This window comes from Olea europaea, unplaced genomic scaffold (assembly GCF_002742605.1).
Source record: "Olea europaea var. sylvestris unplaced genomic scaffold, O_europaea_v1 scaffold74, whole genome shotgun sequence".
In the NCBI taxonomy this organism is placed as follows: Eukaryota; Viridiplantae; Streptophyta; class Magnoliopsida; order Lamiales; family Oleaceae; genus Olea; species Olea europaea.
In genome coordinates, this window is record NW_019265805.1 from 453731 (window position 1) to 479169 (window position 25439).

At 34.0% G+C, this 25439-nt stretch overlaps 3 protein-coding genes and 1 long non-coding RNA gene across 7 annotated transcripts; 2 read left to right on the top strand and 2 right to left on the bottom strand.

The window, feature by feature from the left end:
- Window positions 1-1278: 1278 nt before the first annotated feature.
- Window positions 1279-4401, bottom strand: LOC111391027. The gene is made up of 2 exons (XM_023016156.1): window positions 1931-4401; window positions 1279-1785 (listed from the first exon to the last, which is right to left on the bottom strand). The coding sequence occupies exon 1, from the start codon at window positions 3251-3253 to the stop codon at window positions 2471-2473; it is 783 nt and encodes a 260-aa protein (XP_022871924.1). The 5' UTR covers window positions 3254-4401; the 3' UTR covers window positions 1279-1785; window positions 1931-2470.
- Window positions 4402-6619: 2218 nt separating this feature from the next.
- Window positions 6620-11173, bottom strand: LOC111391028 (protein arginine N-methyltransferase 1.5-like). Of its 4 annotated transcripts, none has more exons than XM_023016158.1 (5): window positions 11011-11173; window positions 9067-9259; window positions 8380-8956; window positions 7283-7372; window positions 6620-7005 (listed from the first exon to the last, which is right to left on the bottom strand). In XM_023016158.1, exons 3-5 carry the CDS (start codon window positions 8563-8565, stop codon window positions 6937-6939), a joined length of 345 nt encoding a protein of 114 aa, XP_022871926.1. In that variant the 5' UTR covers window positions 8566-8956; window positions 9067-9259; window positions 11011-11173; the 3' UTR covers window positions 6620-6936. The 4 variants fall into 4 exon arrangements, with proteins under 4 accessions (XP_022871926.1, XP_022871927.1, XP_022871928.1 ...); XM_023016159.1 differs by lacking the exon at window positions 11011-11173 and adding an exon at window positions 10557-11000; XM_023016160.1 differs by lacking the exon at window positions 9067-9259.
- Window positions 11174-15597: 4424 nt separating this feature from the next.
- Window positions 15598-19040, top strand: LOC111390995 (glucan endo-1,3-beta-glucosidase 5). The gene is made up of 2 exons (XM_023016130.1): window positions 15598-16356; window positions 17739-19040. The coding sequence occupies exons 1-2, from the start codon at window positions 16013-16015 to the stop codon at window positions 18841-18843; spliced, it is 1449 nt and encodes a 482-aa protein (XP_022871898.1). The 5' UTR covers window positions 15598-16012; the 3' UTR covers window positions 18844-19040.
- Window positions 19041-21484: 2444 nt separating this feature from the next.
- On the top strand, window positions 21485-23449 carry LOC111391019. The gene is made up of 2 exons (XR_002702048.1): window positions 21485-21523; window positions 23218-23449. It is a non-coding gene; the product is annotated as an uncharacterized LOC111391019 (long non-coding RNA).
- Window positions 23450-25439: the final 1990 nt, after the last annotated feature.

The window sequence follows — 25439 nt, forward strand, 5'->3', positions numbered from 1 at the left end:
TTAGGTGATTGTTTATCTCTTACTTTATCATAAAATTGTCTATATGGTTTATTATATATATGTGCATAGCTTTCATCTACATCATGTAATTTTTGTTTAGAGGTTCCTGCTGGATTAGGTCTTCCTCCAGTATTCATTAAAATTTGATATTCACTTATATCAGTTAAGTTTAATTGATCAAAATTTTCTATTAACAAATCTAATTCTTTACTCATCTTCTCTTTCTTCTACTTTTAATTTTCCTAATGATTTTTTTCTAGATTCTTCTTCTTCTTCTAGTATTTTTGGTAATATATTCTTTCTAAACTCATCATCCATATTCCCTGTTTCTATTACTATATTTTCTTTTTCTATATATTTCTTTCCTATTCGAGTCATTTCTTTTTCTATAAGTTTTTTTTTATCTATTTTCTTATCTTTATTCCTATTATTTTCTTTTAATTCTCTAATTTCAATTTTTAATATATTTATATCGTTTCTTGTTTCTTCATTTCTCAAATCTTGTACATCATTTATTAACATTTTTATTAATGATTTTAATTCTTCCATATATTCACTTATTGACATCTTAATTTTTTCTTATTCCTAACTCGTAGGTTAATTTGCATCTTTTTTCTTCCTTTTTATTTATTATTTTTCCAAATCTTCTCTTAGCTATATCTGGATCTACTAATTTTTCTTTTACTATAGTGAAATATTTGCTTTCAACTCTTAGTCTTTCACATTTTAATTTTGTTAATTGTCTATTATTTGGTATTCTCATTCCTTCTGGTATTAACATTATATTTCTTATTTCTTCTTGTATTTTATCCATTTTAAAAGTAATTTATTCAATTTTTGATATGTATTATCAATTGTACTCATATTTTTCTTTATAATATAAATTATTTTCTTCATCTTCATATATATTAATAATTTTTTCATATGTATAAATATCTTTTATTTTTTCTATTATTAATTTTTCTAATATTTGTTCCTTTATTTCTTTAGGAAGTTCTTTAATAATTGTCAAAGTCATTATTTTTAATTTATTATGAATATGTTTTAAAAATATATAACTATCTTTTCTTCTTCTAAACACCAATAATTATTTATTTTCCTTATTTTAATTTCCATGATCTCTATGACTCTTATACCAATTAGAGGGGTCTACTTAGAGCGAACAAAAATCAATTAAATCAAAATAAATCAAATAAAAATTATCAAATTTCAATCAATATTTAATTTTAAGGACTAAATTAGAAAATTTCTATAGTATGATGCCTTATTATGTAATATCCAAATGGAGGGTATTTTTGGTATGTAAATTGCCTAAGGGTCATTTTGGAAAAGTAAACCTTTTGAAAAGGTTATTTCCATATATTTCCCCCTAAAAGGAGAATATACGTCTCCGACAAAGTTCATAGATGGATGATAATTATGCTGATGAGTGGAAAAGGGAAGGTACATGATCGTGGTAGCAACATAAGGTCGTGCAGAGGTGTAAAAGTCATGAAACGGATCGTATACTATATTACCTAACTTTTAGTTATATTATTTCAATTTTTTTGTTAAATATTAGGTTGGACATGCCATAAACACCTAAATAAAAATTACAGCTTTCAAAAATTACAAAATCGAGATACCTTACGAGACTCCAGCAAGATGCAAGTGGTGCATATACGATTCCAATTATATGCAATGCCAGGTGTGATAATTTATGAATTGCTTTCCAAGTTCAGTGTAAACAGGAAGCAAGAACTCCAATAGTGTCATCAACACAGCAATGAACCAGAAGAGATGCATCTAGCAAAAACGATAGGCAAAAGATTCAAATACTGATTGAGGAGGTGGTGGTTAGCGGCAACGTCCGACAGTCTAGCAACAGTAAGGACAGTAGGTGGTAATCAAGTAAAGCACGAGTAACAAGAAAGAGGACGTCGAGACTTACCAACGAGATGGAACTTCGACATGAATGGAGGCGACGATGAGATAAAACTAGTGGATGATGGTGGAAGAGATGTTGGTGGGATCACTGGTAGAATATAGCAGTAGGTCGGCTGCTTGAGTTGAAGATTCGTTGGAGAAGCCGATAGCGTGGTCTTGGCGAGTTGTCTGGTGGAGTAAACAGCGCGATCTTTGCTTATTGATTGCAACGATACAACTGTACAAGAACTTTAGATGAAAGTGAAATAGGGATGAAAGTGGTAGCTGATAGGATTCCAGCTGTACAGAAAATAATGATAGGAAAGAGTGAAATGAACTTTGATTGAATTACAGAAAAATTACAAAGAAAGTAAAGAAAAATTAGCCATTCGAGAGGGCTATAACTCCCCTAAAGGTTTCCCTTCTACTCACTCAATAATTGCCTGATTTCCTTTTTCTCTCTATCACATTTTAGACATTTTTCCCCATCACTATTACTCTTTTACCCCTTTACTACATACTTGGTCGAATATTTTGGAATGTCGACTGACTTGGCTGCCTTACTTCATTCTTTCCTCTTCTTGTATACGTGAAGTGTAGGGAGGTCTATCATTACCCGCCGACCCAAAATCCACCTCGTCCTCAAGGTGGAAGTTGTTGATGTCTTTGTCAATTCATCATGCAACCAAACCATTTGTTTTGCAAACACAGGACATTTCAACTCCTTGAAGTGGGATGACTTAATCAAGCAAGCAATTATCGCAAGTATCATATCCAAGGAAACTCCATGACCAGTTGAACCTACCACAGGAAATTCACTTGGCATTGCCGATGGTTGAAGCACCGTAACAACATTAGTTTTTGGGTGGATGATTTGTATTGAGTGGGTTGAGATGTTTGGGTGAGTATATAGGTATAGGGATGGGCCTTTAAAAAAGTTTGGGCTGCTGGAATTATTTTTATTTCTATTTGGGCTGTAACTCATTTGGGCCTGCTTTACCAATTCATTCTTATCTTCCACGTGTTGGACTAACTCCCCAATGAAGCCTAAGCCAGGCTCCCTGACTTTAACTGATCTCAGCCCAGTACTACAATCGCCATCCATCGCTTCAAAAATTGCCGACAATGGAGTTGCAATTCCTTTCGAAACCAGCATTTTTAGTCCACAATTGCGTGCCACTACCTTACCCGATTCTTCTACGCTGTTATGGCTGTCAATAATTGCCCCACCTTCATCCGATTGAAGTGTAATTGTCCAAATTTCATCCAACTCAGGTAGAGTAGCCGCCTGACCCTTTTCTTCCCCGGCTTGTCCCATTTTTTCCATCATCAAGTCAAGCTTACACATTACCTACTTAATTTTAGATTTTAGTGTTTTCAGATCCTCCTGCACATCCAACTGAATCCCATCAATTTTTTTCTCCCAGTGGTGCTTGCGATTTTCCGTCAACAATTCTTCACCACTGGAGAGCTTGTTCACGTGAAATCGAGCCAACATCAATCCCTTTAATTCATCCCAAGTTCGCACCGGTCGTAGTCGATCTATCCATTGAAACCAATCCCATGCTTCGCCGCGAAAACAAATTGTTGCAGCCTCTATCTTCTATGGCTCTGCTAATTGATTTCTGGAGAAAATCTTCTCTGCCTCCAACACCCACCACTCCATATTATCACCGTAGAATATGGAAATTATGAGTCGACCGTGAGCATCCAGCCCTGAATCATCATCTCGGCCTCCTTCGTACTGTTGCCTTATCACATTCTCAAACCGATTCAGCAGCAAACCCCCTCTTCCAATTTGCTGCTGAAACTAGTTTCCATTCGTTCGAGAATCGATGGCTCTGATACCATTTAATAGGATTCCAACAGTACAAAAAATAATGACAAGAAATAATGAAATGAACTTTGATTGAATTACAGAAAAATTACAAAGAAAGTAAAGAACAATTAGCCATTCGAGAGGGATATAACTTTCCTAAAGGTTTCCCTTATACTCACTCAATAATTACCTGACTTCCTCTTTCTCTCTCTTTCACATTTTATAGACATTTTTCCTTATCACTATTACTTTTTTACCGCTTTACTACATAATTGGTCGAATATTCTGGAATGTCGACTGACTTGGCTGCCTTACTTATTCTTTCCTCTTCTTGTATACGTGAAGCGTATGGGAGGTCTATCAGTAGCACACTAGCGTTGGAATCAGATTGGAGAGGATTAGAATAGCGGCATAAGGTGAGATCTTATAGTAGCGGGAAAATGATGATGGGTGGTTCTGTGTGTGGATTGGGCAAGAAAGGGTGATAGGTTGATTTTGGATAAAAGATAATTGGCGGAAAGGCAGAAAGAGGTGGTAGATCAGCAAGTTATCAGCACTGAAGATGCTTGGCTAACAACCACGCTTCACAAGGCATTAGAAGTGTATCTATTTGTTTGGGTATTGGTAGTTGGTACGGGCCGGGTAATGGATTAGGGAGAGTTGGGGCTGGCTAATGGGTCTCTATTGTGTGGGCTTGGGTGTGATTATTGCTATATTGTATAAAGGGCAACTTACAAAGATACCTTTAAAATTAGGGGTATTTTGAAAAATCATATAAAAGATACTGTATAAAATTAAAAAGTGATACAATGTCACTTTTTTTATAAAAATTGTGTAAAAAAAGTGACATTATGTCACTTTTAAAAGTGCATACAATGTCACTTTTATTAAAAATTGATGTTTATCTCTTTTTTTAAGTGATAAAAATTTCAAAAGGACGACTGAAAAAAAGTGACAATTATTAAAAGAAGTGACGAATTTAAAAAATTAACACAAATTAAAAAAAAAATACATAGATTCAAAAAACGGGAGACAAAATAAAAAAAGTGACACAAACTCCAAAAAAAAAATTGACAAATCATAACCCACAAATTAAAAGCTTTTGAACTAACAACTTCAGCAATATAAGCATAATCCAGAAATTTAAATACAACCAAGTTTCCTATACGCTCACAACTAATGAAAATTGATGGCTAAACTAAGATGTGAATGTCAAAAAATTGTATAAACACTCATAACTGTTAATAAACTAATATTATTTCCAAAATCATCTATATCAAATATTTTCCAAAATTGTTTACATGTTGTGCTTCTTCATTGCATGCATCTTCCGTCTTTGCCTCATCAGCAATCTGTGAGCTGAAATCCTATAGAGAACTGAATCTAATATTTCGATCAACGGTTAAGATTCGAGATTCCCTCCGTGATTCCGATATTAAAATTGTTGAACTCCCATTTTCACAAGAAACAAATGGTGTCCCTCCAGGTGTTGAAAGCACTGATAAATTGCCATCCATGGCTTTTTTGTCCCTTTTACCAATTCTACAAAACTAATGCAGCAGGATTTTGAAGATACCATTCAAAATCTTGATCAGTCTGTTAGCTGCATAATCTCTGATACCACATGCAAGAACAGTTTCTCTCAACACTCCCTTTTTTATTCCTGATTTTCCCAAGTTGAAATTGACAAGAAATGACTTCGATCAACTGATTTTGCCGCCATAGCTGCACTTGAACTTCACTTTATAATTTGGGGGAAGCTGATTGTTGTGTGAATCCTCCCACGGTCGCGGATTCTCGAACTCAATTTCAAGGAAGCAAGGCGATGAGCCGCTGGACTCCGGGTAAGACGAATTGTACAGATATTTCTCCATCAGCGCACGATAGCTTTGAGCACAAAATTTTAGGAATGAATGATTACTCCACTTGAGAGCTTGAGCAGGGATACAAGGGGGATTCATTAATTTCCTCCAATTTGGGAGTCATTAACCTTGAATTCCGTCTTTGCTTTCTCTTTTTTTGCGCCATAGTTTCAAAAATAATTCACAAAATTTTGACAATTAACTATATAATCGTATTTTTTGGGAGTGAGGTGCGATTCCAAGGATTTGAAGTATTAGTGTGGAGGGGAGTTTGAGGAAGGTTAAGGCAATGAGAAAGGAGGAATTGGGACATTGAGAGGAGATCTTGATTCTTGAAAGAGGACGGTTTTGAAATGAAAGCTAAAATATTTTTCTTTTTATAGCTAAACATTAATATCGCAATTAATACGTGATGAAAGAAATATTAAAAGGCTAAGTGCATTAATCAATTTTATGGCACCCTTGTATAAAATTGGTTGTGGACTTGGGTAATGTTTGGGGTTGAGTGGGCTAGTGATGTGCGTGTTGCAGAGTTTAGGCTGAGTAGGGTGTTAGGGTCTCGTACTAAATTGATGTAGGATGTTATGGAACAACTGTAGGAAAACGGGAAAGGAGGAAGAAGAAGAGAAAGGAGGGAGAAAATAAAAGAAGAGGAGAAAATAGTGATGGCAATGGGGCGGGTTCGGGGTAGGGCGGCGTTTGGCCAAAACCCCGCCCCACCTTAGACGGGGCGGGGCGGGGCACGAGGGCAACTTTTTACCCCGTTTGTTGCCCGGTTTAATTTTTTTTATTTTTTTTACATTTTGAAAGTTTCGAATTATGTTATTATTAGAGAATAAAATACAAATTCAAAATGAATTTTTAACGAATGAATTGTCTAGAAATAAAATCATTTTTAATTTTTTTTCCTCTTCACGGGGCGGGTTCGGGGCGGACCACCCTCGCCCCGCCCCTCCCCGCCAACCCGTTCGGGGCGGGGTTTTTTGCCCCATTCGGGATAGGGTAAATTGCCATCCATAGGAGAAAATAGAGAGAATTTAAGAGGAGTATATCAATTTATTTCATTATCATAGTTGTGTCAATTACATCGTAAAGTATCCCTTTACATAGGATTTTAACTAATTCTAATTGACTTCAATTCCTAATTCTGTTTCCTAAATTGAAATCAAAATTGAAAACTAAATATAGTAATATAGCTTCTAATATTTCGTCCATTTGGATCTGACCACCAGATGATTCCATAAATTATGGGCAGAATGGGAGTTAAAAAAAAAAAAACACTAGGGGTTCGTATTTCAGATTTTAAAATAATGTTTAATTTATGTAAATGGAACTGCAGGGTGTAACTCATCATATGATAAGGGTTCCAGCCTTCCAGGTCTCATCATCTGATTTCTCCAGTAGGATCCTAAGCCACAACTTTAACAAAGAACTAAATGATAAGAAGGATTAAATAGGAGTGGCATAAAATTCAACTAAGCCCTTGTTTGATCCCCATTCTCCTAAAATTCATTCTTTCAAAAATCATTTTCAACCACATATTCTTCAATAAAATAATATTACAAGCAAATCCAAAACTTTTTTTAAATTTTTAACAACATATTTTTCGTCAATCTACTATTCAAAATACATTTTTTCCCAAAAATGGAGCTCAAACAAGGGCTAAATATCATTAGAAAGAAAAGAGAGATGGTACCTGCATACTGTTTAGGTTCTCTAGAATTTGATTAACACACCTAGAATAATTGGCACAGGAAGATCCCTTGAGTGTCGGAAGATAACAGGCCTGCAGAGGAAAACATAGCTTCTTAGGCAACTAAGAGAAGGATGGGTGTGACTAACTGGAACATCAATCCGACCCTGGTAAAAGAAGGGACAAGCCTAGGACAAATGCATAACCTATATAAAGTAGGGTTGGACAAATCTCCCGAATCGAACCGACCGAACCGAACTTGAATCGAACTGAACCGAATCCGACGGTTCTTGTCAAATTAAATACTCGAACGGGTATCTGAATTGAGAACCGACGGGTACGGTTCGGTTCTTGATTCTAGACCGAGAACGGATCTTTCTAATTTTTTTTTATATTGAGTAAATCAAATTATTTTAATTTTAATTTTTCGAAACAAATTAACAAATTAACAATTTCTAAATCCAAATTTTTGACCCAATAATTTGTTTCATTTCTAATTTTTTAATTTTTGGCCCAATTACCCATTTTATTGTATCATTTCTTAATCCAACAAAATCAAATCCACTAAATAACTCTAAACACCTACAATAAAGTGCATAACGTTGTTTCGGCTCTCGCACTCACTCTCGTAACCTCGCTAACATTCCAAAACCTATACAATCGTCGGCCGACACTGTGACCTCCGATCGAAGCTGTGGCATCCGCTGACCGAAGCTTTGACTGTAGCGATCATTTGAACAAGATAGTCTACTAGTCTCTGACATTCCAAAACCATTGAATGTAAGTATTTTTATAATGTTGTTATAAATGTTAAAAAATTTAATTATAGTACAGAACCGAATGGAACCGAACCGAACGGAACCGAACTCGAACGGTTCCATAATTATATTTGGACCCGACGGTTCCATTTACTAGATACCCGAAAATTTCGGTTCGGTTCGGTTCTCTTTAGAACCGAACTGAACCGACCCGCGCCCAGAACCGAACCGAACCGAACCAACCCGCGCCCCACCCCTAATATAAAGGGTGCCTGTGTACATATACGTGAATTGTAGAAATGGAAACCAGAGCTGAATAATTTCAATCAGAAAGAATTTCACCTGCAAAGATAGATGAGAGGCCCAAGCTATTTCTAGCTTCAAAGCAATTTCAGAATCCTTACTGAGTGTCTCATCTCCGGAATCCAAGTCAACCCATGAGCTAATTTTGCCTATGTAATAGTTGAATCCATCAGTTAAGTAGTTACTTTGATAGATATACAGCAGCAAACTGGAAAAGTTTTCCATTTAATATCCACAGTTCACAAATCTCGACTTAGAGAAATAAATAAAGTTGTCTTTCGACATTACGTGAAAAAGAAAAGTATATACCATCTAGACTTTGCATAAACTGCAATGGATTTTAAAAAGAAATATAAATCACTCTGCAAATGAAACAATCATTAATTAAGATAAATGCAAGACCTAATGACACATCAATTACCAAGGGACAGTATGAAAAATATTTTAAGGATTAGTATCAAAAATGAAAGGATGAGCAGAAAGAAAAGAGGCACATGCCAACAACATGACTGCTTCACTGTGAAGGGCTCAGTACCAAGTCTGACCCAGCAAATCGCAAGGCACCTGATCCACTACTATCTTGCTCCATTAAGCTAGGTCTATAGGAGGGATCAATCTGCATCATGATGTAAAATGAGAACTGAAGGATGCTTTAAATGGAAAATAATGAGAATTCATTTCTTTCCATAGAATCAGAAATCTTCACTATAATTCTGAGGTTCTTACTTAGAACCACTGAATTCGTGAATTATGACATGTGCATCACATAACAAACCAACCCCAAAGAACATCCTGAAGGACAACAACCCGAGGAAGACAAAACTTAAACGCTTCTAAGCATTAAGTTACAGCATCTCGTACGGAAACAAACCATAGCTCTCATATCCGTGCAATATGCCTCTCTGGAGATAGAAAATACCTGGTGAAACATGAAATAATGACTAAAATGTTACTTTGATTGGCAAAAAGCCACCATGATTCATACAATGCATGTCAGCAGTCAGCATTTCAAATGGTATGATAATCAAATAAATCCATACGTGTATTAGTGAACAGTATCGATTACAAGCTCATCTAAAAGATTTTTTACATTTTTCAAATTCAAAAGCAGATTAATGGGATGAGGTTTTGTATCAACCATAGTACATAACGCCAATCTTCACCTTCATTTTCTTTTGTTGGCTGAAAGAGTATATTTCTTTTAATCATTTAGCTAACGCACTTATTAATTGGGAAATTAATCCAGGGGAGAAAATGACCAATAAAAATTTCTCTAAACAATTAATATTGGACACAGACAGGAATTGATTGAAGCTTAGAATTGATCCTTTAAACATAAAAGAAGTCATCTTAGCTTGTTGAACACTTCTGGTTTTGAGCCGCATAGTCCTCTTCTCCCACACCACTATCAAGGGACATGGCTCTTGAAAATCATTGCGGAGAAAATATAAAGACTATTCAATAATTAATTTATCCCCCGTTTGGCCTCATTATTTGAGATTTTAATTTTTGGAATAGTATTTTTTAGGAGAATGAGTGATTGAAAAAAAGGAAAAGTTTTTAGTTTACGTGTAACATTATTTTTATTGAAAAATTTGTGATTGAAAAGAAGAAAGAGAAATGTATTAAAATTTTAATGAGGGTCAAACAAGGGTTTATAATGAACCCAAAAATTTTACTTATAAGTGATTAATTTTATCATGTGATTACTAAGAATCAAGTCACAGCGATCAAAATCTTTTAGCTTTCCAGTAGCAGGGATGAAAACAAAGCATTGATGCCTATTTTGGGTGCACAATTCAATTGGCCAAACAAGCACAACATGTTTTTTTTTTCTTTTACCATTTCGTTGTACATCAGAAGGAGAATTTATTGATAACAGTTGACATAAAATTAATTGGGCATGGTCAAAAAGACTTAATTCTATCGAGATTCGTCTGATTTAACATTCGAAGTGCTTCTCTGCAACATATTCAGGATGTCATAAGATTCATATCACAGTCATAATAAGAGGATGATGTCAAGTTGATGGTTCATGGACTCATGGATAGATCAGTTGAAAACCTCTTTTTTTACTCATTTTGGGATTTATTATTTCATGCTTGAATTTCTAGTTCTGAATCCAGTTGCAATTACTATATGCAAAACAATTATTAAATGTGCCACAGTATAAGTAATGGCCATTAAACACATGAAGCTATAGGTGACTTACTGACCTTTCAAACATGGAATATAGCATGTGATTGGCTAATTGATAGGTTCAATCATTCAAGGGATGGAGCAAAATGCACAGCATACCTTATACCACTATACAACTGATTGTCTTTAATTTGTCTTAAGATAAAGCAGAAAAAACTTAAATTGATTTGCAAAGCGCAGTGCAAGAATGTCAGAGAATAGGCACAAAGCAGCAAGAAGTACAAAAGCAAGAGAAGCGAACACAGAGGACACATTGCAAGCAAAAAAAATACAACCTTTAAAGCTTAAACCTTAATGGGTAAAAATTAAGCAATACAGAGGCATGCACATAACTAAAAACAAGCAAGGTACAGCTGTACAAGAACAACCAATATTTCAATCAAAATACTTGAAAAGGAAATGGATACAATACAGCAAAATGAGTACAATAACTGAAGCACGTTGTACAAGTCGATAATGAAAATGACGAACCAAAGGGGAGACGAGAAAATCAAAGCCGCCACGGATGTTAAAGGAGAAGAGATGAGGCGTGTCATCGTTGAATTCGGTCTCCACTCCACGGTAACGAGACTCGCACTTATCCCCGGCTCTCTCTACTGATTCTGACAGAGTGGATCGTGTGTGTGGTCGGTTTTTTTTTTTTTTTTTCCCCCTCAAGTTTCGTGGTGGCAGTTAGAGCTGAGAAAATCACTCGAACCTAACCGTTCGAATCGAATTGAATTGGAGTCAACGGTTCTTCTCAAGTTAAATACTCTGAACTAAAAATCGAGGAATACGGTTAGATTTTCGATTCTAGACCAAGAACTGAATCGAATCGAACCCGATGATTCTTCTCAAATTAAATACTCGAACGGGTATCTAAATTAAGAATCGACGGATACGATTCAATTTTTGGTTCTAAACCAAGAACTAGGGTTGGGCGGGTACGGTTCGATTTTTTGTTCTAAACCAAGAACTAGGGTTGGGCAAAATCCAACCCAACCCAATCAATCCAAACCAACCCGATCAGTTTAGGTTGGTTTTTTAAGTTCAATTGGATTGGGTTTGGTTGAAAAAATATTTTTAAGGTTGGGTTGAGTTGGGTTTCGGGGGTTTTAAAGAAAAAAATATCTATGAGAAAAAACCTAAATAAAAACAATAATAAAGATATGAAAAAAACTTATAATTTATAAACGTCCATTTTTAATTTTTTTTTTATATAGATTGATTCCTATAAACATAATTTACAAATGAAATGTTATTTCATAATAAAGTAAGAAATTAAGAAGAAGATGATGATGAAATGAATAAATCCCAAAAAATTGTAAAAATAAATAAATAAATAAATAAAATAATAATAATAATAATAATTATTATTATTATTATTATTTTATTTATTTATTTATTTATTTTTACAATTTTTTGGGATTTATTCATTTCATCATCATCTTCTTCTTAATTTCTTACTTTATTATGAAATAACATTTCATTTGTAAATTATGTTTATAGGAATCAATCTATATAAAAAAAAAATTAAAAATGGACGTTTATAAATTATAAGTTTTTTTCATATCTTTATTATTGTTTTTATTTAGGTTTTTTCTCATAGATATTTTTTTCTTTAAAACCCCCGAAACCCAACTCAACCCAACCTTAAAAATATTTTTTCAACCAAACCCAATCCAATTGAACTTAAAAAACCAACCTAAACTGATCGGGTTGGTTTGGATTGATTGGGTTGGGTTGGATTTTGCCCAACCCTAGTTCTTGGTTTAGAACAAAAAATCGAACCGTACCCGCCCAACCCTAGTTCTTGGTTTAGAACCAAAAATTGAATCGTATCCGTCGATTCTTAATTCAGATACCCGTTCGAGTATTTAACTTGAGAAGAATCATCGGATTCGATTCGATTCAGTTCTTGGTCTAGAATCGAAAATCTAACCGTATTCCTCGATTTTTAGTTCAGAGTATTTAACTTGAGAAGAACTGTTGACTCCAATTCAATTCGATTCGAACGGTTAGGTTCGAGTGATTTTCTCAGCTCTAACTGCCACCACGAAACTTGAGGGGAATATAATACAATGAAGAGTTTTAATATAAGGTGAAGTTGCAAAACAATGGATGAATTAATTATGAAATATTTATGATGAAATATGAGTAAAAACCTGTTGAAAATGCAAACAAAATATTCCCTGAATAAGATTATTGATTGAGCAGCAGTTTAGGAGGGCGTCGAGCGATGGTAAACAAGCGTTAGTGCTCCTATTTTGAGCGTTAGAGCAGGATCAAGGCTTTAGTTCGACGTTTGCTTCTCCAATTGCAACTTGAACTCTTTTAAGACCTTTTTAAGTCTACTATCAACTTCCAAATAGAATTTCAATTTTAATTCCCAATAGACTTCAACTAGATTTCCAACTGGATTTCAAATAGAATTCCCAAATAGTCTTCTAAATAGAATTCGCAAAAATTCTTCACCAAAAATCCTCCAACGCCCAAAAAAAAAAAAAAAGAAAAAAAAAGAAAAAAAAAGACCTTTTCTACCTCTTCTACAAAACTCAATAACTCAAAAAAAAATCAACTAAATTCAAGTACTGATCAACAGGATTACCTTGGACCCACCAAAGTTGCTCGAATTATCCCAACGTGCAACAAAATGGCATGGGCCATTTTGAGCCACATTATTTCAAAAAAATACATTCTTAAACAGTGATTTGACATCATTTCAACCACACATTCTTCAATAAAATAATATTACACGCAAATCATAAACTTTTCCTTATTTTTTAACCATATATTTCCAATCAATACACTATTCAAGAATACATTATTACCAAATGTTATCCGAGGTAAATCACTCAACGAGCATAAACATATTTGCATGGAAATCACTCAACGAGCATAAACATATTTTAAACGCAGATCTAAATGACCTTGTGAGTTGTTTTCAACAAAAGAGAAAAATGGCCTCGAGAATTTGCATGGAAGAAGCAGAGGATTTGTGTCATGTCATTATCAAGATTTGAAGTAAATATTATATTGAGCTTGTATGTAGGACACATTTCGATCACTTTTCTGACATTTTGGACACTTAATGCATGATAGAGTGTGGAGTATACTACTATTTATATGATGTTGTAGAGCTCATAATATTGCTGAATTTGTTGAGTCGATTAATAGGTTCTTATGCTTTGTCCAGCATACCTTTATCTTGAACTCCTCATGACCTATTGATCTTGAAATTGTTTTGACCACTCAAACTCTAATTTGCCTTGGATTCACTTGGGTTTACTCTAGTAAGCTTGATGTATACTTCCCTATAGTCATGTCAAAACGATGAAACTATGATTGCAAGTGCGGTACACAAATATAGTTTCATTTTAAGACTTGACTGTCACATCAAGTTTATAATCCATGTCCAACATTTGTGCAATTCAGCTTAACCTATGTTTTGCTCATGTTTATAAATTATTTATAGGATTGTGATATTTGTACAACGGGGGTTGACAAACTCTCACATAGAGGGGCATGATAAATAAAAAAAATCTTGAGCCCTCTTTTTGTGAGGAGGTCGTTAACTCGGATTGTCAATCTTGATTGTACGAATAGCAAAATTATTGTTTATACATGTTCAAGTTACTTTCATTAATACATTTTGAGGGACTAATAAATACTATCTATTTAATAATCACTCATTTCAATTTATTTATAATTTAAATCTTTTATCAACACTTCCCAAACACACCCTAAAAACTTTTGATTTTTATAAATTAATGATAATGATTCGCCACTTTTGTATTTTGTTAATAATAACGATTTGGGTAAATAGCACAAAACATCTCTACTTTTCAATATTATTGTGCAAAACATTCCTACTTTTTTTAGTTTTGATTTTTAATTATATATTTGTGATTAATTTGAATTTTTTTTGAAAGTTTGGGACCATTGTTGCAATTAGTTCTTTATTATTTCATTTCATTTCATTTTGTTTTATTTGAATGTGGTAAAATCGTCTTTTACAGGAAAAATGACATTTTGCACAATAAAATGTGAAAATAGAGATAAAAATTTCAAAAAAAAAAATAGAAGGTAATAATGTTTTGCTCAATAACATTGAAAGATAAAGACATTTTGTACTATTTACCCTAACAATTTTAACAATATCCCTCAATACTGGTATAGAACAATCTTTATCAAAATTGAAATTGACTTGATTCTCAACTGCAAAGAAACAAAAATCTTTGTCAACCCATCATCAGTTAATAGACTTACACATCAATCCATAAATTAACAAATTACAATCCGAATGTTATATACAAAAGCTGCTATACATAATCGAATCAATCTTAGATTGATTTTCCATTTTATGAGTCAAATCAACCGACTTATCCAATTTCGGATAAGATTCTAAATTCGGACTCCAATACCATACCTAGAACCAAAGTAAACAAATAAACAGTGGGGAACACGATGAGGCTGGAAAAGGGCCCAAGAAAAAAATGTATTTTTGCCTGATTCGGATTCCTCTTCTTGAACCCACTTTATGCACCCCACGGCCCGCACCAGAACAAAAGCAAAACAAAAAATAAGAAAAAGTAAATAAATAATTCTCTTTCTTTAAAAAAAAAAAAAAAGAAGGTTGTACCCTAATTTGAGGGCCCCTATCACCCCGCATCTAGAGCTATGTGACGGAGGTAAATCGCGGAATGTGTCCCAAAAGGCAAGGGAATACGAGCTGTCTGTACACTACGTCTCTAAGGAGTCCAATTTCATGTTTCAGAAATCGAACATTCACACTGCGACTGTCAATAAGGAGTGGATAAACTCACTCCCGTCCTTTGTACCTGAGCTATGCCCAATAATTCTCTTTATTTGATCAGCGGGAGTGCATCACACGTAGTGACAAACAGGAAAATGTAACCTACACCACATAATAACAAATAAAATTTTTGGACCATCATTTAATATTGCTACCGCTTAGCGACAATAATTAAGGAATATGATCACGTTGAACAAAAAATGATTAGAATCAATAATTCATACTTTAATCACGATAAAAAGGATTACCATAATATGGACGGTGCACAATGGATAAACTTCACCTTGCCCAGACTGCATATTTAGCACTTTTTCTTTCCTCTTTCTTTCGCCACAAAAACTGGCCTTCCGTTTGAATAGTTTTCTTCAATTTCCAAGATTGATTTTCACTATGAAAAGTTGTTCCTTGAACTTTTAGAAGATACCCCTGTTGTTTGTCTATATAGAACAAAAGTATAAAGCAAAGCCTATAAAGCTCTAGTTTCAAGAACCAGTAGTATAATTGCTAATAGTGTTTGTTTCTTCAAAATTAGGCTCTAATCTTGATACCCTTTTGTTTTCTTGAGGTGAAGCAATTGTTGGGTACTAAATCTTGAAACCCTTTTTAAAATTTCAAGATTTTTCTGGATCAAAATTAGTTCTTGAGGTCTTTAGGGTTGGTAAACAGTAGTTATTTATTATGGGTCTTTTGGGCTTGAATTTTGTGATGGGCACTAAAATCCTTATGTTATTTATGATGGTAAATACTGTGCACAGTATTGGGGCTAATTGGGGAACACAGGCAACTCATCCTTTGCCTCCTTCAACTGTTGTGAAATTACTAAAAGATAATGGAATTCAGAAGGTGAAGCTTTTTGATGCTGAATCAAATTTTTTGAATGCTTTGAGGGGTTCCGGGATAGAGGTTATGGTGGGCATCCCAAATGATATGTTGTACACTCTTGCTAATAGTCCGGCTGCTGCTGAAAGATGGGTGGAGAGGAATGTTTCTTTACATGTTTTATCTAATAGTGTTGACATCAGGTAAAATTTCCCTTTTTATTTTTATTTTTAACTTCTGGGCTTCTATCTTTTCCTCCAAATTTTGTTTGTTAATGTTAATTTTGGATTTGATTTCGGTTTCGTTCTGTTATTGAAATCAAAGTTAGGGATCTTATTTCCACGTTTATGTTATGGATTAAGCTCTAATTCCTTTTTGTTAAAAGGAAGTATAATGATGAGGAAATATTTTATGCACAATTAACTAACACATTACACTGCCCATTCATTTAATACATCGCTTCAAATTCGAAGTCCTTTAAACATAAACATGAACATGCACATAAAAGTATACAATTTTCCGTTTCTGCAGTAAAATGGAAAGAATTGGGCCATTGATTTTCCAAATGGAAAGAATGAAATGAGCAGTTAAACACCATTTGGATTATGAGAATCTCTATCCAATGTGCTTGTGTAATTTCTGCACTATTTTCGTGTACTCTTCTTGATTTACCCATAGTGATGCTGCTTGAGTGTTGAGAGGTGAACTCGTGTTCAGCTCTCCAAGAAAGCTCGAGTCAATAGCAGTATTGTCCTCACAACGTAGGCAGACAATCATTTATCCTGTAATATGACCAAGCATATATTACTGTGAATATCAATGTTGGGAAGAAAAGCAGCTCGTTTTGAATTTGACCTTTGGAGACTTGAAAGGGTAGTCAGGAGGGAAGGAAAGTGACAACTTGTATTCCGTTCCTTCGAATATTGTATCTTTGCTGCCTGTAATTGTTCCTTTCCAGTGGCATATGTTGTCTTTCTCAGGGAAAGCTGATATTCCAGAATGTCAACTCATCATTAGGGCAATCAATTTAGATTGCAACCTTTTAAGAACAGACTGTGTATCAACGGCTTTTGCAGTTGGTAAAGTCTTCTAGGAATATGCCACAATCAGTCCGCCGGCAGCAGCAGTGTTTGTGCTGTTGTCTTGATGGTGGCTTTTGTTAATTGTAGACATCGTCCTTCTCTTTCCCTATCAAAATCAATGATTTCCAAGAAAATGAAAATACAGATTTCTAAATTTTCAATTATTGGAAAGAAGAAGAGAGTTAAGGGGAAAATCTCTATTCTCTGATTCCTTATATTTAATAGTAATAACAAATTCGGAAAACAAGCTAATGGCATATAACTGAGGAGGTAGATGTGTAATGTTATTTGATCACCAAGGAAAGGTAGATTATGATTGAGGAGATTGACATAAATGACATCTATATGTGAACAAATCACTGCAGCAATGGTAGTTGTGAATTTGACGAAGATAAGAATAGTTCTAGACATTGACATCTTTTTCTTTAGTTCATATACTGTTAAATTTCCATTTATCTTTAATTTTTTTGTTTTGTCTGACTATATGGTTTTTACTTTACAAGGTATGTCGCAGTTGGGAACGAACCTTTCCTATCAACTTTTAACGGAACCTACCTGTCAACCACTTTTCCAGCTCTTCAAAACATTCAGGAAGCCCTGATTAAAGCCGGCATTGGCAATCGAGTGAAAGTCACTATCCCACTCAATGCTGATGTCTACCAGAGTTCGACTGAGCAACCTTCGACTGGTGACTTCCGGCCTGATATTCGTGACCTCATGGTTGAGATTATTAGTTTCATGAGTCTTCATGCGGCCCCGTTCACTGTCAATATTTACCCGTTCATAAGTCTCTACAACGATGCCAACTTTCCATTTGATTATGCCTTCTTTGACGGATACTCATCGCCTATCAATGACAATGGAAATATATACACCAACGTGTTCGATGCAAATTATGATACCTTAGTATGGGCTCTGCAGAAGAACGGATTCGGAAACTTAAGCATAATAGTTGGAGAAATTGGTTGGCCTACGGATGGAGACCAGAATGCAAATATGAGGTTAGCACAAAGGTTTAACCAAGGCTTCATGTCCCATATCTCGGGAAACAGGGGGACCCCAATGAGACCGGGCCCCGTGGATGCCTACTTGTTTAGCTTAATAGACGAGGACGCCAAAAGCATCCAACCAGGTAACTTTGAACGACACTGGGGAATATTCTACTTCGATGGTACGCCGAAGTACAATCTCCGCTTGGGTGGTAACTTGGGAGGTTTGATACCAGCAAGCAACGTTCGGCATCTGCCCCGTCGTTGGTGCGTGCTCTCACCCTCTGCAAATCTTCAAGATCCTCAAGTGATACCAAGTGTGAGCTACGCATGTTCCCGTGCTGATTGCACGAGCCTCGGATATGGGACTTCTTGTCAAAACTTGAATGCTCAACAGAACATTTCATACGCTTTCAACAGTTATTACCAGGAAAAGAACCAGCTCGATAGTGCCTGCAGATTTCCAAATCTTTCTGTGATCATGAAAAACGATCCATCGGTTGGAGAGTGTAGGTTTAAAATCATGATCCAGACCTCAAATTCCAGGAATGGAGGATTCTTATCAGAGCCAGTTAATATGTTGCTTCAAGTGATTATGTTATTGTTTACCTTCTTGTGATCATATAGAAATGATGCACTTGGTTATTCTCTTGCCATGTGTATACTTGGTGTGAAGTACAAGAAGGGGTTCGACAGTACAATTGACAATATTTTAGTTCTTTTCTTTTAGAAATATTGTTGGAGTGCTGTCTAATCTATTTTATCATATGTTATTAAATTATTGTTTATTGTATATTATGTGCTATACCTTTTATTGTTCTTGGCTAAGATTCATTGTGATACAATTTTCGAATACAATACGGACTCAAGTTCAAATTTTATAATCTACGTTTGAGTTCCATTTTTCTCAAAATTTATTTTTTCAAAATTCATTTTTAACCACATATTCTTTAATAAAATAATATTACTTTCAAATTCAAAATTTTTATTTAATTTTTAATCACACATTCTCCATTAATCACTATTTAAAAATGTATTATTTCCTTTAAAATGGAGCTCAAAGAAGGGCATACATCGTTGTAGAAGTAAAATTGTGCTCAAAGTCGACGTTTCGACCAAATAATGTGTTATCTTTTTTGTCTATCATTCTTTAAAAATTATTTTTCAATCACATTCTCATAATAAAATATTTTGTACGTAAATTTATTTATTTTTTTCTTATTTTTAATTACATATTCTTCTAAAGATTATTATTATTTTAAAAGTTATTTTTCCTAGTAAAACTCTTTTTAAAGGCATCAAGCAAGGGCGAAGTAAAAATGTCAAGATTACTTTGCACGTTAATGACTTGTTTATTTTAACTTATTAGATTAAAAAACTTAATTAAGGAATCTTAACATAACTTCTAATTTTAGAAATCACATTTCATAAATAATAAACTCATTAAAATATTTCAAAAATCAGATGATAAATAAATTTATTAAATATTAAAATATAATATAATATACATTAATTATTTCCACCCATGCCACCTCACCCACCCCATCCTATTACCCCGCTACACCTCTTCAGTGGAGACAGCCATTGGCTCCGATGGTAACTCCGATGCTCGCTCCGGCGGCTGTTCGACTATCTCTTCAACAAATTGTTCTAATGACCACTCCGAAGCCTGTGATTAACTTTGTTTTTGGAGTGACTAATTGTGACCAAATTTGTATTCAGTATGACCATCTGTGATCAAGTCAATCTCAAGCACAATCGATTACAATCACCTCAAAATTGGTCACAAACAGTCACAACAACACATACTTGATTGTATAGGATCACTACAAACAAGTCTGCATACACCGCAAACATGTGATTAACCATGATCAACTTTGTTTTCGGCGTGACTAACCGTGACCAAAATTGTATTCAGTGTGACTGTCTGTGACCAGGTCAATATCAAGTTACAACCAATCACAGAACCATCATAGCCAACCACAGAACAACCATAACCTACATCGCCACCAGCAAACCAAATATGCAACACCTTACCATGACCACTAACAACAGAATCATCACATATCAAAAAGAATCGACACTGCTGAAACACCCACAACTATCCCAAAAATTTGGTTAAACAAAAAATTTGATAAAAAAACTACCATCACTAAATATTTGATAAAGCTATGCTGGTTCCATCTCCTTCATTATGAAATCCAAAACCAGAACCAATTTTCTCTCCACCACCACCCGTGAGCTCATCTCCGCCACCCACATTATGTTTTCCTCAATCTACACATCAATTGCCGGAGCTCTCTCTTGAATTCACATGAGCTTTGGCGAACACCATCGGAAAACCAAAATTGCACTCAACACCCAAATTATGAAAAACCACCTCAAATTTCAAGCTAAAAAAGCTAAAAACAGAGAAATGTTCAGATACAAATGAAGATTCAATTGGGCACAAACTCCCGCAAAATATGCAGCGCCATTCAATCTTCTCAGAGTTGAAAACTCTGCAAATGAAATTACAACAAGGCAGGTCTGAAAAAGAGATTCAATAATGTTTATGTATACGTAGATGCTCTCTCTCTCTCTCTCTATATATCTTGTATACTGCATCAAAAAGGGAGATGGTTGGATGAGTGCGTGAACAGAGAGAGATAGAGGTGGGAAAATGAAAATATCTAAGGCTGGGATTTGGGAAGAAAATTTGGGTAGAATGGGCGGTGGGTATGTACATTTAATTAAATTTTCATTAACTATAATTATTAAATCTAATTAACACCTTATTTGTGAAATGAAAATTAATCATCCTTATTTTTGAAAATTAATCTTTAAATGTAGATTTCTAGTTAATTTTTCCTTTAATTAAAGTAAAAGATAACCCGGACCAACACGTTGTTCGGGTCAGGTTACTGAGATCCTTAGAGGATTCACAGATAATGTTGTACTCAATGCTTCAAAATCTGTACTATTCAGTCCTCTTGAAATAGTGTGTGTGTGTGTAAAGGAATCCAAGGATTTAGTTTCTATTATGTGAAAAGAAATGACTAAATGTAATAGTGTCTGAAGATGGTGGACTTACCTTGCAATTATTTAATATTTACCCATTAAATAGCATTTATTTTATGCATTTTCTCATATATTTTGGAGAAAGAGAGAGAGAAAAATATAGAGAGACCGAGAGGAGGAGGAGGAGGAGGAGGAGGAAGAGGAGAAGAAGAAGAAGAAGAAGAGGAAGAGGAGGAGAAGAAGAAGAATTTTCAAGTTAGGGTTCTCAAATTCTTCAATTTCTCATTTGGTTTAGAATGGTAAGTATAAATTTATTGAATTAAATTTTTAAGGGTTATGGAAAACTTGCTTTCATTCAAAGTCTAGCAAGAATTATGTGTTATTGATATGTATTTGATGATTAAAATAAGTATATGTCAAAGAAATATGTGTTTGGAAATTAGTGTTGAAGAAAGTCGAAACTTTGGAAATGGGTTTGTGATATAAAGGCATATTATTTGAAATTCTTGGAATTATGTGATGCTAAAAACTTAAATTAAGGATTTGAGGTTGAAATTCTCCATTTTTTTAGTATTTTTTGAGTTTTTGCAAAACAGGTGCTAGTTTTGAAATTTTTCCCAGAAAGGTGCTATTTCTGTCAATGTTTTTGGTGACAGTTTTCAATATTCAGAAATTAGTGCCACAATATTCTGGAATTATAGTGCTAGTTTTGTCAATCATCTAATTTTGGTGGATTTTTAGTATTGGAACCAAATTAAGTGTTAAATATTTGACGTTTTGGTGTTAAAATAATTTATATAAAGAAGTATATGTTGTTAATTACTCTAAATGGGATTATGAGATTGAAAATAAAATATGCGAAGGTTTTATCGGTAATTATTATTTCTAATGGTAGGAAAATACTCAAGGAACGCTTGTGAAGGGATATGATTTATTATAGCGAGAACATGATATCATACTTGAAATTTGAAAGTGATGAGGCGACGAGAATATCGAAACTATGATCGACTATAACTTTGTGAGTGGATATAAACTTATTTTTCAGAAATTAGTATTTATAAAATTTATATTAGTTCAGAAAAATTATTATTTTATACAGATGATTTTACAGCATGATTTTCAGAATAAAGTGGATTTATAATCGGTTGTTCTTTTTAATGTTTGATTCAATTCATTTAAATTATATAATTAGCATGTTATATGAGTATTAAATGTTTCAGCATATTTAAAATTATTTTCTAAAAGCCACCAGAAAGTACTCAAATGATTTTACCCTCATTTGCACTGGTGTGAATGTGTTTCTACAGTGTATGACTTCATATGGTTATTTTACCCACTCTGCGCTGGTGTGAATGTATTTTCACAGCGTATGATCAGTATAGTGATTTTACCCGCTCTGTACTATCGTGAATGTGTTTCCATAGTGGATGACCAGATTATCAGAGGTCTTTGGGACCCACTCTAGTACACACATAGGCTTTGGATCGTGTACTAGGGCGATTAGCCTTTAGGGCAGCTCTGCGTACGTATGACCAGATTATTAGCTATCAGATTATCAGATTTGAATGGCTTTGTCTTGTACATCGAGATTACTCTGTACATGAGTAAGGCTATTCATTGGGTACTCTTTTTGGTGTGATTTTTCAGTATTTATTCAGTTCTCAGATTTCAGATTATAGAATTCAATTAATTCTGTTTTCTGAATAAAGCTTTTAGCTTATAGTATTGACCAGTAGCAATATTTCATAGATTTTCATGAATATCAGATTATTCGTTAACTTTACATCTACTTATCTAGAATTAAGAATAAAGAATTGTATGATGCAATCATGTTTTGGTTTTAAAAGTGTTACCAAATTTCAGAATTTTTCAAAGATTTAATAAAGTTAGAATTTTCAGAAAATATGTAGAAATGGAAAAAGTATATTTATTCGCAAATTATCCACTCACTGAGTTATAAGCTCATATATCTTTTCACCTTTTTCCTTATCAGATAGCAGTTGAATTGAGCAGATTTGGAGCATGTTGTTCCGCCATATTGAGTCACGGTCATAGGTTGTATGGCCTACTTTACCAGACTATATTGTACATGTTTCTTTGAGTTATATGTAGTTTATGTCAGAAAAGGTTATCATGGGTTCACTGGATATTTGGAGTCTTTAGTATATTTGAGAATTGTTGGTTGTAAAGAAAGGAAATGTTGATTTGCCGACATTTTATTTGAATAGTTTGTATTTTGAGGGACTAGCATATCCTATTTATATTATAGGTATTGATTTGAGGAAAATTAGTTGTTGTTCAGTGGTTTTAGTTCATATTTCAAGGGAAACTCTGTCAAATTTGTTAAAAATATTCTCCAGTCAAGCAAGTCAAGTTGCCTTGGTGGTGGGTCCAGCATTTACTTAGTATCTACCATCGGCGCACGACATATGTCGAATCTATTAAGGTGATTTGGGACGGGTCGTATCAATTGGTATCAGAGCAAGGTTCAACCGTTGATAAGCTCGAGTAATTCATGAATTTCTTTTTCAGAATGACATGTCCTTAAGATTGTTAGTCATGGCGTGGTGGCAAAACTCACAAGCTCCAATAAAGTGATTAAGGTATTTTGAGAAATTATTATTTAAGGAGTCTTGATTATTTTAAAGAGTTAAAAGTCGATGCTTATTCTTAGAATTCTTGAGGAATTTACTACCTTATAGATCATGGAAGGATGAGATACATACATAGACAATCAATATTTGAAACATCAATCATATCACGTCTATGATTGTCTGGTTTTAATTTTCTCTTTGGGGTGTAGAAAAGTGAAGACAGTCTAATTATGAAGAAAATGAAAAAGTTGGTGATATGAAACAAAAAAAAAATATTAGAACAAGGAAATATGTTCTAAATGAAGAGAATAAAGAAAACATGAGATGAGGGGACGTGGTGGTCACATTCCTGAATATTATGAAAGGATTTTTTTTGGTTGTTAATTTAATCGACTGTTTCTCCAGATGGATTTTATTGGGTATATATATATATATATATATATATTAGAACAAGGAAATATGTTCTAAATGGAGAGAATAAAGAAAACATGAGACGAGGGGACGTGGTGGTCACATTCTTGAATATTATGAAAGGATTTTTTTTGGGTTGTTAATTTAACCGACTATTTCTCCAGATGGATTTTATTGGAATCTTATGAATAGTGCACTACTCCTACTATGATAATTTTTATGGAACTCATTGATTACATGTTAGTGCATTTTAAAATCAAAGATAGTCTACAAGTGTAAGTTTTAGTTAGAGTAGAAGATTAGTTTAGATTTTGTTATTTTAGTAAACGATATCAATGTAGACTCAAGAAAAAGATTGTGGTTAAGAATATCACTTTGAGGTGATTAAGAGTTCATAATGGCTTTTTAATGCCATTGCTTTTTATAAGGAAAAGTATAAAATGTCACTTACACTTAACTTGCAGCTTGATTAGGGGGAACACCAAGTTTATGGGGATTGAAGCCTATTAAAGGAGTTTTCATAAGTTGAAAGGTTGATGAATTTGTGCATTAATATTTGCTCTTCTAGTGGTACTTGTATAGTTGTGATGTACATTGATACATTATGTCAAAGTTAATAGTCCCTATTTCTGGACAATCATTAATGTGAATTGTGATTGGAGTAAACGATATTATTTGGTTATGTTAGGTCGGTAAAGTAAATAAGGAAGCATTCCCATGACCTTGTGCCTTGAGCTATAAACAGATGAGAACAAATAAGGAAATTTGAAATTTGTATGATCCGTACTTGTATATTGTTGAATATGGGCAATCAAAGTAGGAATGGAAATAGAAATTTAGAAGAGGATAAACGGCGTGTATAGGGGTATTGCAGGGATTGATATGGAAATGACAGGATTCCAGTAGGCTAATAGCATGTACATATATGTACAAGGATTAGAAATCAATGAAAATGAAAGAATATATGTAAGAATGTCGTTTAAGATTATGAGAAGATGAAGAATAGAAAAGAAGCATGACAAAATTTTAAGTTTAGGATGTAGAGTGAAGAGTAGATAATGGAGTTAGAATTTATTGAGCTTGGAAAATTAATATATGAAATCTTGATGGTATCTTAATGTGTGATATGTCACTTGATAGTTATAAGGAGCACTATTTTTGTGATCCTAAGGAGATAGGTATAATCAAATGTACTAAGTTATACAATGTG

Coding starts and splice junctions, on each gene's coding strand:
- LOC111390995 (XM_023016130.1), top strand. CDS start 16,013: ATGGGTCTTTTGGGCTTGAATTTTGTGATGGGCACTAAAATCCTTATG. Junction 16,357..17,738: donor TCTAATAGTGTTGACATCAG/GTAAAATTTCCC, acceptor TTACTTTACAAG/GTATGTCGCAGTTGGGAACG.
- LOC111391027 (XM_023016156.1), bottom strand. CDS start 3,253: ATGTGTAAGCTTGACTTGATGATGGAAAAAATGGGACAAGCCGGGGAA.
- LOC111391028 (XM_023016160.1), bottom strand. CDS start 8,565: ATGGAAAACTTTTCCAGTTTGCTGCTGTATATCTATCAAAGTAACTAC. Junction 7,373..8,379: donor CCTCTCATCTATCTTTGCAG/GTGAAATTCTTT, acceptor TTTCCTCTGCAG/GCCTGTTATCTTCCGACACT. Junction 7,006..7,282: donor AGAACCTAAACAGTATGCAG/GTACCATCTCTC, acceptor TCTTTGTTAAAG/TTGTGGCTTAGGATCCTACT.